Below are 15,416 nucleotides of genomic sequence, written 5' to 3' on the forward strand. Positions count from 1 at the left end.
CATGACCTTGGACTCTGTGGCTCTGTCTATAACTGGTTTGCCTCCTATCTAGAGGGTCGCTCTTTCAGCGTGTCTGCTAACGGCAGCTCGTCCTCCTCTTTTCCCCTTTTAGTTGGGGTTCCTCAAGGCTCGGTGCTTGGCCCGTTGTTGTTCTCTCTATACATGCTGCCCTTGGGCAAGCTTATTCAATCTCACGGCCTCCAATATCACCTGTATGCCGATGATACACAATTATATCTTTCATCTCCGGAACTTTCTCCAGATGTTCACGATCGTATCTCGGCATGTCTTTCAGATATCTCAGCCTGGCTGCTTCATCGTCGTTTGAAACTTAACATGGCAAAGACTGAATTGCTTGTTATTCCTCCTAAACCTTCTCCTCACCTCTCATTCTCTCTTACTGTCAACGATGTCACGCTTACTCCGGTCAAGGAAGCTCGTAGTCTTGGCTTTATATTTGACTCCTCGCTCTCCTTTACTCCTCACATTGAGGCAGTAGCTAAATCCTGTCGTTTCTTCCTATATAATATTGCCAGGATTCGACCATTTTTGTCTGTCTCTTCTGCCAAGACTCTCGTTCACGCACTGGTTATCTCTCGGCTGGACTACTGCAACCTTCTTCTCTCTGGCCTTCCTTCGTCTCACATCAGTCCGCTGGTCTCTGTCCACCACTCTGCCGCTAAGATCATCTTCCTGGCCCGCCGCTCTGACCATGTCACTCCACTTCTGAAATCTCTTCATTGGCTTCCAATTCACTCCAGAATCCAATATAAACTTCTCCTGCTGACCTTCAATGCTCTTCACGGTCTAGCTCCTGCCTATCTCTCCTCTCTCATCTCACACTACCGCCCCGCTCGGGCTCTCCGCTCCTCTGATGCCATGCTTCTCACCTGCCCAAGGACCTCCACTTCCCTTACTCGGCTTCGTCCTTTTTCTTCTGCTGCCCCTTACGCCTGGAACGCTCTTCCAGAACACTTGAGAACTACAAACTCAATCACTGCTTTTAAAACTCAGCTAAAAACTTTTCTTTTCCCTATAGCCTTCAAATATTGAGTTTGTTCTGACTCTATACTGTTAGCTTTACCCTACCCGGTGCCTGTTTACACTTCCCTGTGCCTGTTTGCATTCTCCTTCCCTCTTTATTGTTTACTACAACTTATTAGATTGTAAGCCTATGCGGCAGGGTCTTGCTATGTACTGTGTTATCTGTACAGCACCATGTACATTGATGGTGCTATATAAATAAATAATAATAATAATAATAATAATAATGTATTATGCCGCTTTGAAAAAAATATGCTCAGGCTAGGGCTTTGGTGAATCTCCACGGGAAAGTTATTTCTACAGTGGAGGGGAAGCCAAGAACGCAGCCTCATCTTGGCACATGGATGGCAAAGGCCTTTCATTGTGGGAGCGAAAGGGAGAATTAGCCAGATGTGGTAGCCATTTTTTTGTTGCTTTATTTGCCACAACCAGCACTGTGCATTCAGCTGAGAAAGAGGAAGGCAGTGGCTGCAGCACAGGCAGAATAGTTTACTTTGGCCTTCCCCAACCTGGTGACCTCCAGATGTATTGGACTACAACTCCCAGGAGTCCCCAGCCAGCAGGGTGCACACCTGGAGGGCACCAGGTTGGTGAAGGATGCTTCCATTCAATGGCACAATGGGGATTTGCACGACTTGCGGAGGCATCCACAATTGCGGACAAGACGCCGAATAAATCCCAGGCTGCTTTGGCCCGCTCCCTCACCTTGTCAGAGATTTTGACGAAGAGGCTGAAACCCTCCGACGACTTCAGCAGCAGCCGGTTGGAGATGTTCTGACAGAAGTCCTTGGCTTTGGTGCTCGATTCCACTTCAAACGCCTGCCGAGAAAAGTTCAGGTTCACACATCTCCGATTTGTCAAGGCCTGGGACCGAGGCGTGAATTGGTTCGGGCCTCTCCTCTTTGGAGGAGGCGTTGGAGGAGGCCATGGGACCTGGGAGTCTAAAGGACATCATCCGCTAGCTTTCACCAGGAGCAGTCTCTGGAGAAATGGTTCCGAAAGAGGCTATGAACCTGGATTTCTGACTCTTGAATTCTTGGCTCGGTCCTACTTAGTATCTGTAGATACCCAAACCCCAACTTCCTTCACTCCAGGTCAGTGGGGCGGTGAATCCACTCCGGGTTTCACTCAGAACCAGTCAGAATTCTAAAGGAGTTATCAAGGTGTGGAGCTCCTTTAGAGTTCTGACTAAAACCTGGACTGGATTCATCGCCCTACTGACATTGGAACCACCATCCTCTACTGCAACCAACCATCTCAAAGCAGGGGGTGCCACAACAGAAAAAGGCCCTGTCCTGTATCCCCATCATCTATGATCCTATCTCCCCAATTCCCCAGCCCACCTCAGACAGTAGCTCCTCTCCCAGAGGCCACGGCCTCACCTATTCTGTCAAGAATTTTGCTTTTACCTCATCGGTGTCATCCGGGAAGTACACTTTATGGAAAATCTGAGTTGTTTTGTGCTGAATTGCCTCAACTTCTACCAAGTGGGGAGGGTATTTCCGAGATCCATTCCTACAAAACAAAACACCTTACGATAGGCATATCGTCTGGGCAGCTGTTGGCATCACATCCTCTCTTCAAGGGAGGCTATGAATAGAAGAAGGAGAAAGCTGCCGAGAGAGAGGAGCCTTGGTGGAATAATCACCCGGCAGCGTGAAATAATCCCTGTGTTTCTAGTTCCCTTTTCTTTATTAATATGTGTTTTCCATGTCATATTTTGCAGCCCTCTAAGGAGGGCAACGAGGATGATCAGGGGTCTGGAAACAAAGCCCTATGAGGAGAGACTGAAAGAACTGGGCCTGTTTCACCTGAAGAAGGGAAGACTGAGGGGAGACATGACAGCACTCTTCAAGGACTTGAAATGTTGTCACACAGAGGAGGGCCAGGATCTCTTCTCGATCTTCCCAGAGTGCAGCACACTGTATAATGGGCTCAAGCTCAAGGAAGCCAGATTCCGGCTGGACATCAGGAAGAACTTCCTGACTGTTAGAGCAGCACGACAATGGAATCAGTTACCTAGGGAGGTTGTGGGCTCTCCCACACTAGAGGCCTTCAAGAGGCAGCTGGACAACCATCTGTCAGGGATGCTTTGAGGTGGATTCTTGCATTGAGCAGGGGGTTGGACTCAATGGCCTTGTAGGCCCCTTCCAACTCTGCTGTTCTATGATTCTATGAAGACTATTACACCACAGAGACATGCTGGATAGCAGTAAGGAACCACCTTCGCTTATAATCTCAACACACAGAACGCACATCAAGACTGAATAACCGCATAGTGAAGTTAACAAATACAGACACACCCCCACCAAAAAAGAACACAACTTTGAATGGACACATAAAACTCTGTTGCTCAGCATTTAAAAATTGGAAGGAGTCACCCTAGGGGCCTTAGACAGAGTCTCGGGTGTGGTTGGGGGTGGGTAGGATATGTTGGATTCCGGGATCCAAGGTCAGACACAGCAATCCAGTCTCGGACCAAGGAATACGTGCTCCCCAGCACCACACCATCCGCCTTGCAGGTGGTGCGGAGAGAACTGCACCGGCTGCGTCTCCAAGCTCACAAAAGTGACCTTGAAGAGGAGGGAAAGGGCGCGTGGGGACTGGCTGGGGAATGCTGGGAGTTACAGGACCTTTTTCTGTCTGAACGTGCATAGGATTGCGCCATTAGATCATTGGTCGGTGTAGCCCAGTATTGGCTCATCTGACAGTGGTCATCTGGATACCAGAGCTGCTGCCCCCCCTTCTTGATGGAAGCCGACCAATCGACCATCGCCTTCCACCAGGACCGCCTCCCGGATCAGCCCTGGAAAGAGGTCACATGGCAGAAAAGCCGTACTGACTTCGCTCCTGAAAGTCGGGGTAACTCCCCAACTTTTTCAATGCGCAAGTTCGTGGGAAAGCCCCGTGGTGGCTGCACAGCTGCGTCTGCATCATATAACTGACGCACCGTGGATTCTCAGCCCCCGTGGGGCTTTCAAATTTGCTTATCAAACGCTTATCAAATTTGCGGATGACAAAAAATTGGATAGCTAACACCCTGGAAGACAGAAACAAACTTCAAAGTGATCTTGATAGGCTGGAGTGCTGGGCTGAAAACAACAGAATGAAATTTAATAGGGATAAATGCCAAGTTCTACATTTAGGAAATAGAAACCAAATGCACAGTTACAAGATGGGGGATACTTGGCTCAGCAGTACTACAAAAAAAAAAAAATCTTGGAATTGTTGTAGATCACAAGCTGAATATGAGCCAACAGTGCAATATGGCTGCAAGAAAGGCAAATGCTATTTTGGGCTACATTAATAGAAGTATAGCTTCCAAATCACTTGAGGTACTGGTTCCTCTTTATTCGGCCCTGGTTAGGCTTCATCTAGAGTATTGCGTCCAGTTCTGGGCTCCACAATTCAAGAAGGACGCAGACAAGCTGGAGCGTGTTCAGAGGAGGGCAACCAGGATGATCAGGGGTCTGGAAACAAAGCCCTATGAAGAGAGACTGAAAGAACTGGGCATGTTTAGCCTGGAGAAGAGAAGATTGAGGGAGCCATGAGAGCACTCTTCAAATACTTAAAAGGTTGTCACACAGAGGAGGGCCAGGATCTCTTCTCGATCCTCCCAGAGTGCAGGACACGGAATAATGGGCTCAAGTTAAAGGAAGCCAGATTCCAGCTGGACATCAGGAAAAACTTCCTCACTGTTAGAGCAGTACGACAATGGAATCAGTTACCATGGGAGGTGGTGGGCTCTCCCACATTAGAGGCCTTCAAGAGGCAGCTGGACAACCATCTGTCAGGGATGCTTTAGGGTGGATTCCTGCATTGAGCAGGGGGTTGGACTCGATGGCCTTGTAGGCCCCTTCCAACTCTGCTATTCTATGATTCTATGATTCCCCACGTACGGGCAGCCCCAAGGCCTCTCCAAGATCTCAAGCAAGTGTCTTTCCAAGTCTGGATTCCTGGCGCTCTTTAAGTCGACATGCCAGGGTTTGGACGTGAGGCCTTCTGCGTGCCAGCAGCGCCTCTCCACGGAGCGAGAAGTTTACCTCAGAGCTTTCTGTAGCCTCTGCATGCAGTCAGTCGCGAGCGGGTGCTGCTTCCGAGACTGGACAAACCGCTGGATGTGGGGCAGGAGGACGTTGCTAGGAGGGAAAAGGCCTGTACACAACCAAAGCAGCTCCCACCCTTTCTCTTCACTGTACCTTGAAAACACAACAACAAAATACACCCTGAATAAAACGTGTCATGGTAGTAGCCCAGAGGTACCCCGGAGTACGCTGTGGGGCTGACCATGCATGCGGGTGCTCACAAATGTCATTCTTACCTAGGGTGACCCTATGGAAAGGAGGACAGGGCTCCTGTATCTTTAACAGCTGCATAGAAAAAGGAATTTCAGCAGGTGTCATTTCTATGCATGCAGCACCTGGTGAAATTCCCTCTTCATCACAACAGTCAAAGCTGCAAGAGCTCTGCCTTCTTTTGTAGCTGATCAAGAGCGCAGGGCTCCTGCAGCTTTAACTGTTGTAATGAACAGGGAACTTCACCAGGTGCTGCATGCATACAAATGACACCTGCCGAAATGCCCTTTTCTATACAACTGTTAAAGATACAGGAGCCCTGCCCTCCTTTCCATAGGGTCGCCCTATTCTTACCCATGTGGACTTTCCCCCACCAAGCATAAAAAAAACCCACAGCTCGGTTCTAGGCAGGTCTACTCAGAAGTAAGTTGCGGTGCACCGGCTTTCAGGCACGCAAAGCACAGCTCAATTCTTTGTGTGTCTACTCAGAAATAAAGCACATGCGAAAGCTTTCTGGCATGCAAAGGACCTTTCAATTCTTAGCATATCTGCTCAAAAGTAAGCGACAAAACATGATACGAGAAAAACACCCCCCCCCCCGATTTTTAAAACACAAGCCTCCAATTCTCACAACTTCTCATTGTGTAATTGGTTTGAATATCCTGCTCTTCAAATGCCTTTAAATTTCCCACCCCTGGGCTAAAAGATTTCAAAATGAGCATCATTCCAGGAAGGTACAGTTAGTAGTGTCCAGGTACCTAAAAGGGTGCCACAGGGAAGATGGTCAAGAGCTATTCCCCATGGCCACAGAAATTAGGACCTGAAATAATGGGTATAAGTTACAGCTACCTAAATTTCGATTAAATATAAGGAAAGCTCTGTAAAACAGTGGAACAGTCTACCTATGTGGGTTCTCCATCTCTGGAGGTTTTTAAGCAGAGGCTGGACAGCCACCTCTAATGGATCATTTAACTGGTTTTCCTGCACATTGCAGAGGGTTGGACTAGAATCAGTGGTTCTCAACCTGGGGCACTCCAGATGTGTTGGACTGCATCTCCCAGAATGCCCCAGCCAGCAGAGCTGGCTGGGGCATTCTGGGAGTTGTACTCCAACACATCTGGAGCGCCCCAGGTTGAGAAAGGCTGGTAGATGATCCTTGTGGTCCCGTCCAACTCCACAATTTCTATGATTCTATGAAAGTAAAACCTCTTACTTAATGTGGTTGTCGGTGAGCTGCTTCAGGATTTGCGAATAAATCTCGTCTTTGAGGGGTTCAGCTTTCAAGGCCCCTTCGAATATTTGGTCTGTTAGCTCGTTCACTGAGCGGGTTCTTTTGGACGGATAGTCACCCATATACTTCAGGACGGGTGCACAGGTCTCGTTAAGGGTATAACGAACCTACCTGAACACTACACTCAACATCTAACATCCTCCTCTGGGGGCCTACTCCGAGGGAGGCTCAGAAGACGGCAACAAGGGAGAGGGCCTTTTCAGTGGTGGCCCCCCGAGTGTGGAATGATCTCTCCAACGAGGCCTGCCTGGTGCCAACACGGCTATCTTTTTGGTGCTGGGTCAAGACTTTTCTCTTTTCCCAGGCATTTGGCAACACGTGATGAGTTTTAATCGATTCCAGAACTGTTTTTAGGTTTGGTGATAACTAAATGTCCAGACAGGCGGGCAAGCGGGACTCCCTCTCCCTTCCCCCAGGAAAGCTAGGGACTTGTGTACTCCTCGCAAGGCAAACTCTCCTGCTTCCCAATCCTGCGTGCGTGGATCAATGGGACTTGCATCCGAGAAAGCATTGCACCGGGAGGCACCAGTGTGGCCCGATCCGCCTATGCCTCCTTACTCGGAAGCCTTATTCCCCCGAGTAAACGTGCGGAGGGGATCGGGACGCCAGGCTGCATAGCGGGTTGCGTTCGCACGGAAGTAAGTCCCGGTGAATTCCAGACGGCTCGGTCCCAAATCGAAGTGAGCCAGAGCAAATCTACACAGAGTCGTTGGGGCGCCCTGAAGGCGCTTGCGTGCGCCTCCAGGGCGCCCCGAAACTCCTAGTGTAGATAGAGGCAGAGGAGGAGGAGGAGGAGGAGGAGGAGGCGGCCCCGCATCGCCCCTTGCGGGGACGGGGCGAAAAGTTTCCGGGCTCTCCGGCCTGGGGTTATCCTGACCTCTCCTTCTCGCCGCCTTTTTCTCCAGCGTGTCCACCCCACTGCTGCCTCCTCCTCCTCCTCCTCCTCCCTTCCTCCCTCTTCAGTGACTCGGCGATGGAGAGGGCTGCGGCGGAGCACGTCCTCCACCCGCAGCATCCTGCTCTCCCGCTGTCACTGCGCAGCCTGCGCTTCCTTTCCCAGAGTTGGGGGAGGCAAAGAAGAACAGAATTACGACAGTGGAGGTGGGCGGTGGTGGCAAGGACGCGGCCGGAGAACCCGAAACTTTTCGCCCCGTCCCCGCGAGGGGCGATGCGGGGCCGCCGCCACCGCCTCCTCCTCCGCCTCTATCTACACTAGGAGTTTCGGGGCGCCCTGGAGCCTCACGCAAGCGCCTTCAGGGCGCTCCGACGACTCTGTGTAGATCCGCTCCCAGGCTCAGCTCTCCACTCGGCGCACACGTTTGGACTTCCGCGCAATTTGGGGGGGGGGTGCAAGTAGCTCGCCTTGCCTAGGGCACAAAATAGTCTGGCACCGGCTCTGTTTGCGCTACACCCCCAGCTTCAAAAGCTAAGCCTGACGAAAGGCCCATCTGGGGCCGCTAACAGATCATGAAGACACCCAGCTCTGGGCAAGCGGTGGGCAAAGCCGCCCATCGTCTCCCAACGGGCCGTTTTGTGCCTGTCGGTTCAGTCCGGCAACTTGGAAAGATATCAATGAAGGCCATGCAGGCTTCTTGCGAGAGCTCCTCACTGCCCAGGATCTTCTTCAGCAAGGGCTGCTTGAGAGGTTCCCGGGTGTAGGACCACATCTTGTCTTTCCCTCGGTTTTTGGTGATCATGACCCTGCTTAGGGTGTGCTTGGGAGGAGGCCTAGAAGAAGGAAAAAGGAAGCCGTGAGACAAACAAACGAAGGAACGCACATGGACAGCGATGTCTCACAGTTCACAATGCAGAGCCTTTGGGAAGGATGTTGACGCCAGTACTACCGCACAGGTCATGACCAGGATGTGCGGGGAGGAAGTTCTCACATATTTCCAATAAGGAAAACTTCTCATTTGTGAATACGTCATTATCATCATCGAGAGAGAGAAATATACACCACTGGCCATGGAAGTTAAAGAACTATGGCAACAGGGAAAAGTTACAGTTATTCCGTTAGTGACATCCAAAAAACTATGCAGAAAACCTTCAGAGACTGGGCCTACCAAAATACATGCACGCCAACATCCAGAAAGCAGTCAAACTTAAAACATGCTCAGTAGTCAGGGAATTTCTGGATCAGTAAAAGACAGCATGATTTGGCAAAGCCTGATAACGTTCATCTAGAAAAACCATAAGTGAGAAAAGAGAGATGTCTTCTTCTTCTTCTTTTTCTTTTTCTTCTTCTTCTTCTTCTTCTTCTTCTTCTTCTTCTTCTTGCTATCAGTTTGGTTGGATCAAAATTAGTCGAATTTCATTCCCATTGAAAGCAGAGGAGCAAGTTAGTCATGACTTAACTTACATCCCGTTGATTTCAATGGGACTGATGTTCAACTAAACTTCGCTTGGATCCAACCCATTACAGCTACTTACTACGACTATTTACAATCGGTCTTTTCAACTAACAATACTGTTTCTGGATTTTAAGAAGTGGCAGCTGCAACAAAATGTTGCAGTGTTATCCCCCCTCCCTCACAGGCACACTCCTGTTCAAGGTTTCAGCCAGCCTTTCCTTCCAAACCAGCCGGACTATTCTCCGTCTCTTCTCTTCCTTACCGGGCCTCATTCCCCCCCCCCTTTTCAACTGAGACTCAATATTCCATGGTTATTATTATGTGTACTCTGGCCTCATTGGGCTGGGGTTCTTCTTGGGGGGGGGTGCGCGCGGGGGCAGGAGTTGCCCACTTAGGTTTGTTTTGGTTTTTTAGTACTTGCAATCACCGGGGTTCCCCTGAGGTACTCATATGGCCCTCTTGTTTCTTAATGCCGCCATTTCTGAGGGCCCACTGGAATCTGACAACTGCCGTCCCCACAACAAAACAGGGGTGATAAGTCACAATTCCTCAAGCAAGAATGCGAAGCTGGCTGGGATGCTTTCCTGTGCATCTCAGGAGAGACAGGCTTGGATGGCTTTAAAAGGAGGTAAATCCATGGAGGATAAGGCTATTGATGGCTAAGTGCCCGTCCAGCCTCAGAGGCGGTATGCCTGGGCACCAGTTGCTAGGAAGCATGAACTCATGCCGTGCCTGTGGGTTTCCCATAGGCCTCTGGTTGGCCAGAAGGCTGGACTAGATAGGCTTAGAGATGTGAAGGCCCGGAAAAAAAACAGGAAAAATAGGAAAAAATCAGTCCGTCCCCCTGTCCCCCCGGTTTTTTCCCTAAGCCTTTTTTGTTTTTTTTCCAAAAAATTGAAAAAATTGAAAAAAATGAAGAAAAAACAGATTACGGGATGTTTTATTTTAGCATGATGAATAAAATGTTTAAGGCAAGGTGTTCAGATATTTACTTCTCCAAATGATTTCTAAAAACTGTACAGTATCAGATTATTACAATGTCTGTGCACCAAGGACAAGCAAGTCCTAGGTTGCAAACTGAGACTACAACTCTCAAATGCAAGAGCGAGATGCATTTCTGCCTCTAGGGGGCAGCACTGCCATGGAAGCAGAGACTGAAACTAATAGTGATAGCTATAGGTCAGAAAATGAGTCTGATTAAATTTTATGCATATTCATTGAACCTTGGTGCCCCCCTCCCATTTTTCTCAGTTCTTTTTATGGGAATGGGGGCGTTATGTCTTGACACTGGAGGACTAGCGGAGACATAAATAATTTTCTTTGTTACTAAAGTTGGTGGTTTTTTCAGTTGTTGTTCTTTAAAATTGTGTTTTGCCTTGTCCTCATAAACCAGCAGAACCAAAGAGATTCCTTACAGTTCAGGTGTTCCTAACAGTTCAGGAGCTTGTAGCTCTATTTGTTACCAAAAAAAAGTTAAAAAAAAGTAAATTAAATTTGTAATAATTGTTTGAATACACTGAACTTTTAATATACCAAATGTAATAATTTTATGCCAGACCAACTTGGACATAATTACATTTTATGTTCCTAAAGTAACAAAGTGACTTTCAATCTGTAAAAAGTGCTAATATTGCATTATTTCAATTTTTCCAAAAATTTCTGTTTCCCCCCAGAAAAAACCTCAGTTTTTCCCCATGGCGTCAAAATTTCTGGAAATTTTACATCTTTAGGTAGGCCTTTGGTCGGACCTAGCATGGCTCTTCTTATGTTCTTTTGCTTAAGGGTTCCATCAGATGTATTTATTTATTTATTTATTTAAGCATTTTTATGCCGCCATTCAGCCAAAAAAGGCTCTCATGGCGACTTACAAAAGTCTTTCTTGACAGTCCCTGCCCACAGGCTTACAATCTAAAAGACATGACACAAAAGGAAAGGGGATTGGGAGGGAGGAGGAGGGGGAAAAGGAAAGCAAATTCAGGCACTACAATCTTAGTTGCATAGTTCAGCAGTTACAGTTGACAGTTGGTAGCAGGAGGGAGGGGGCTCTCAGCTGGAGCTGGACCCAGGCATGGTGGAGAGGTGCCTGGCTGCTGCTTCCTCCCCCACTGATGGCCTCTGCAGAGACATAGTACTAAGAAGATGTACTAAGAAGATGGCAGTTATCAGTAGCTCTGGCCATGCTTGGTGGCTTCTCTTTGCCCTCTCCTCCTCCTCTTTAAGCCATGGTTGACCAGTGACAGCAAAAGCTCGAGTGCCCCAGCACATAGGGGGAGACAGGGAGAGGGGGCCAGCTGCACGTTTGGTAGGCCTATAGCCCTTCCCGCTCGGTTTTTCACGCGTTACCTAAAATAATCGTAGGAGAACTCTTCCAGGGTATACGGCTTCATCCTCTCTTCGCTGTCAGACATCACCAGCTGGGCTGTCCTGATGACGTCCTGCCTCTGGTCCGGTGTCATCGTAACCAAGGCCTGGAGCGCAGAGAAAAGGCCAGTGTCATTTGTGGCACAGTCAAGCAATGAACAGGGATGAATCTGGTAGAGCAAGGCGGGGTACCACGTAGGCCGGGGGTAACATGTGGTCCCCCTGGGTGGTTTTTTTTGCACACACACAGCCTTGCTGGGTACAGCAATGACACCTCCCTTACTTCCTTTATAACAACAGCTCCCTTCCTTCCTGAAAACAACAATCCCCTAGTTCCCATGCCTTACTGCAACTAAGACAGGATTTACACTACTGCTTTATAGTGGTAATAATTTATTTATTTATTTATTTATTTATTTATTAAATTTATATACCGCCCCATAGCTGAAGCTCTCTGGGCGGTTTACAAAAGTTAAAAACAGTGGACATTAAAAAGTATAAAAAATTTTAAACCATCAAAAATATAAAAACAACAGTATAAAACAACAGTATCCATTTAAAGAACAGCAGTTCTGGGGTCCATTAAAAACAACAACAACAAACTTAGCATATGTTGTTAAATGCTGTTAAATGCTTGGGAGAAAAGTCTTGACCTGGTGCCGAAAAGATAACGATGTTGGCGCCAGGTGAGCCTCGTCGGGGAGATCATTCCATAATTGGGGGGCCACCACCGAAAAGGCCCTCTCCCTTGTTGCCATCCTCCGAGCTTCCCTCGGAGTAGGCACTTGGAGGAGGACCTTAGATGTTGAGCGCAGTGTACGGGGAGGTTCATGTCGGGAGAGGCGTTCCATCAGGTATTGTGGTCCCAAGCCGTGTAGGGCTTTATAGGTTAAAACCAGCACCTTGAATTGGGCTCGGAAACATATAGGCAGCCAATGCAAGCGGGCCAGAATCGGTGTATTGAAGTGCACTGACAACTATTGGGGCCCATTGATATATCTACACCAAGCAGGATATAACACTATGAAAGTGGTATGAAAGCAGTATATGGGCCTTAGCTAGACCTAAGGTTTATCCCGGGATCTTCCTGGGGTCATCCCTGTTCATGTAAATGACACACAGGATATCCCGGGAGCAGGCAGGGACGACCCCGGGACAATCCTGGGACAAACCTTAGGTCTAGCTACGGCCATGGTCTGTGTCAATGGGCCCCAACAGTTGTCAGTGCACTTCAATACTGCTACAAAGCAGTAGTGTGGCTCCTGCCTTTTATATACCACTTTCATAGTGCTATATTCTGCTTGGTGTAGGTCTGGCCTAAGTCCAAGTAAGTGAAACTGACAGAAAGAGAGAAGCAGCAAACTCTGAAATCAGAGGCTTGGTCACTAGGTTGTAGGAATCTGCCCCTAGATCAACTTGGGATTGGACCCCAAAGTGTTCAGGATCTCGCCCAATCCAAACTGGAACCATTCTGGGCATTGCAGTAGCGTTCTTGTGGTGAATAAAGCTCTCCCCTAGATCTCACCCCCACCGGGTGGAACTTACCATCAGCAAGGGGGATTTGGAGTGGAGGGGGGGTACGGCTCAGTCCTCTGCAGGACTGGCACAGGTGGAACTACAGTCCTAGATGCTTCTGCTGCAAGCCTGTGTAGTGGCATCTAAACGTCTCAGGAATCGTGGGAATGACTACATTTCCCATGCCCAATCTGTCCCTGAACCAATCCCAAGTCCAGATCATTTTTATTTTAGACATCCAAAAGAAGTTGGGAAAATCTGGCTATTTCATATTAATGTGGGCAGTATCCTAATGAGCCGGTATGCCTGCAGGACCCATCGTTTGCACAACAGGGCTCTTGCGGTTCTAAAAATAAGTCAAAATGGGCGAAAATGCTGGTTTCTGGAATGGGGCAGGTCAGTGGGGTTTGCAGAAAGTAACTCCACTGTCCTGTCCTGATCCAGAAATGAGTCCGGGGTTATTTTTAGAAGCTCAAAAGCCCCGCTGTGCACGTAGTGGATCCTACAAGTTCAACAGAAACGCCATAGGTGGAGCAGCTCTCTCGGATACTGCCCCATGCTTGGTTCTTTGCCCCTAGAAGAACCCCTAGGGATGGCTGCCCAGCTGAAGGCATCTTAGCCTCTTTCGGCAGCTTACCACAATCTCCGGCGGAGGCATGGTGACAGTGGGCAGGACGTAAACCGAATCTGTCGGAAAGTCTCCTTTCTGCTTCGTCCTGTCATTGACTCCGTTGGCCCAGCCAGAGTTCATCACGATCTCTCCTGTGTCCTGGTCCAGGACGATCAAGTCTCCTTTGAGAAAGCTGAGGAAGCCCGATTCGTCACCTGCTGCAGGAGACAGAGGCTCAGTTCAGACAACATGTTAGTCAACGCAGTGTGAAAACTCTACTCAACGGTTGAGTTTTTAGGGGGAACTTCCCACACAACATGTTCTAACTCCACCGTTGTGTGACTGTGGACCTCAGTAAAATCCATCGTGATGTTTGAGTGACAGTTCCTCTGCCTTCTCTCCTCTCCCGGTCCTCCTGATGGTATCCCATCAGCCATTGCTGCCAAAAGAAAAATCCCAGCAGGCTCTCCTAGAGTGGCACTCGCTCCTTTCACCGCTTTTGCCAGGGAACTCTGTAGCCAGTGGGAAAAGTCAACTCAACGGAAAACTCCACGGAGCCCGCCACACAACACGCAACACAATGGTTGTGCAGGAACTCTCCTCTGCTCAGCGTGGTTTTTCTGTGTGGAGTGTTTTCCACCAAAACTCCAGCATTGCGTGGAGTTTTCCCGCCAGACAACACGTTTCTCAAGCTGTTAAGACAGATGAATGGGGCAGGTGTAGGAGAAGACGACTACTTTAAGACCAGTCGCTGTGGTATCTTTTTTTATGTAGGAGACCACTTTTGGGTAACAACTCTCCACGTAAAGTCTTATAGCATCACTTGACATGTGGATCCTCCCCATGGCACAGTGCTTTTCAAACTTCAGGGCTTCAGGGATCCCTTTTTCTATTAACTTGTCTACCAAGGAACCCCGAGCCTCTCTCAATAAACATCTGTGTGCTGCTGACGATTCTATTACTACTACTACTACTACTACTACTACATCATTTTTATCCTGCCTTTTTTCCTCCAAGGAACCCAAGACGGCGTACATAACCCTCCTCCTCCTCTCTGTTTCTATCCTCACAACAACAACCCTGTGAGGTAGGTTGGGCTGAGAGTCGGTGGCCTGGTTCAGACAACACGCTAAACCATGCTGCTTAACCACAAAATGGTTAAGGAAATGCATGCATTCCCTTAACCATTTTGTAGTTAAGCAGCATGGTTTAGCGTGTTGTCTGAACCAGGCCTGCAACTGGCCCAAAGTCACCCATTGGGTTTCCATGGCCAAGTGGGGACTAGAACTCGGCTCTCCCAACTCCCAGTCCAACACTTTAGCCACTGCACCACACTGGCTCTACTGAGGATGCTGTGGTGTACACACAAGTCAAGCAGGGTGTTTTCCAAATGGGTAAGTGAGCCAGGTTTGAGATTGCTAGCATTCTTCTTGCATCACCTCGCTCTTGTCTCGTGCCCAATTTCCATTCTTGATTGGTGCTCACTTTGCGTGAACGAGAACCATGCCATCACCACATCTTATAGTGCAGAAAAGGGCATCTAAAATGATCGAGGGATTGGAGCATCTCCCCTATGAGAGGAGGTTACAATGGCTAGGATAGTTTAGCTTGGGGGGAAAATGAGGCTAAGGGGAGATATGACAGAGGTGTACAAAATTATGCCTGGTGTGGAGAAAGTGGGGAGGGAGACATTTTTCTTCCTCTCCCATAATACTAGAACCCAGTGGGGCCATCCCATGAAGCTGATGGGTGGGAGGTTTGGGACAGATAAAAGGATGGACTTCTTCACACAGCACATAGCTAAAGTATGGAATTCACTGTCACGAAATGTAGAGATGGCCACCAATTTGGGTGGCTTTAAAAGGGGGTTGGATAAATTCCTGGAAGAGAAGGCTCTTAATGGCTACTAGTCCTGACGGATATGTGCTACCTCCAATATCAGAGGCAAT

General features: G+C 48.6%; 1 protein-coding gene across 1 annotated transcript in view; it reads right to left on the bottom strand.

Annotated features, from left to right (window-relative positions):
• The window catches only part of MYO7A (myosin VIIA), a 146,783-nt gene that overhangs the window by 16,441 nt on the left and 114,926 nt on the right, over positions 1-15,416 (bottom strand). Inside the window, exons 35-41 of the mRNA XM_063127222.1 lie at positions 13,495-13,685; positions 11,325-11,449; positions 8,201-8,358; positions 6,553-6,706; positions 5,088-5,243; positions 2,454-2,559; positions 1,750-1,863 (exon numbers count right to left, since the gene is read on the bottom strand). Of these exons, the coding sequence (XP_062983292.1) occupies positions 1,750-1,863; positions 2,454-2,559; positions 5,088-5,243; positions 6,553-6,706; positions 8,201-8,358; positions 11,325-11,449; positions 13,495-13,685 (1,004 nt within the window). The remainder of the gene's footprint in view (positions 1-1,749; positions 1,864-2,453; positions 2,560-5,087; positions 5,244-6,552; positions 6,707-8,200; positions 8,359-11,324; positions 11,450-13,494; positions 13,686-15,416) is intronic.

This window comes from Elgaria multicarinata, chromosome 5, assembly GCF_023053635.1.
Source record: "Elgaria multicarinata webbii isolate HBS135686 ecotype San Diego chromosome 5, rElgMul1.1.pri, whole genome shotgun sequence".
NCBI lineage: Eukaryota > Metazoa > Chordata > Lepidosauria > Squamata > Anguidae > Elgaria > Elgaria multicarinata.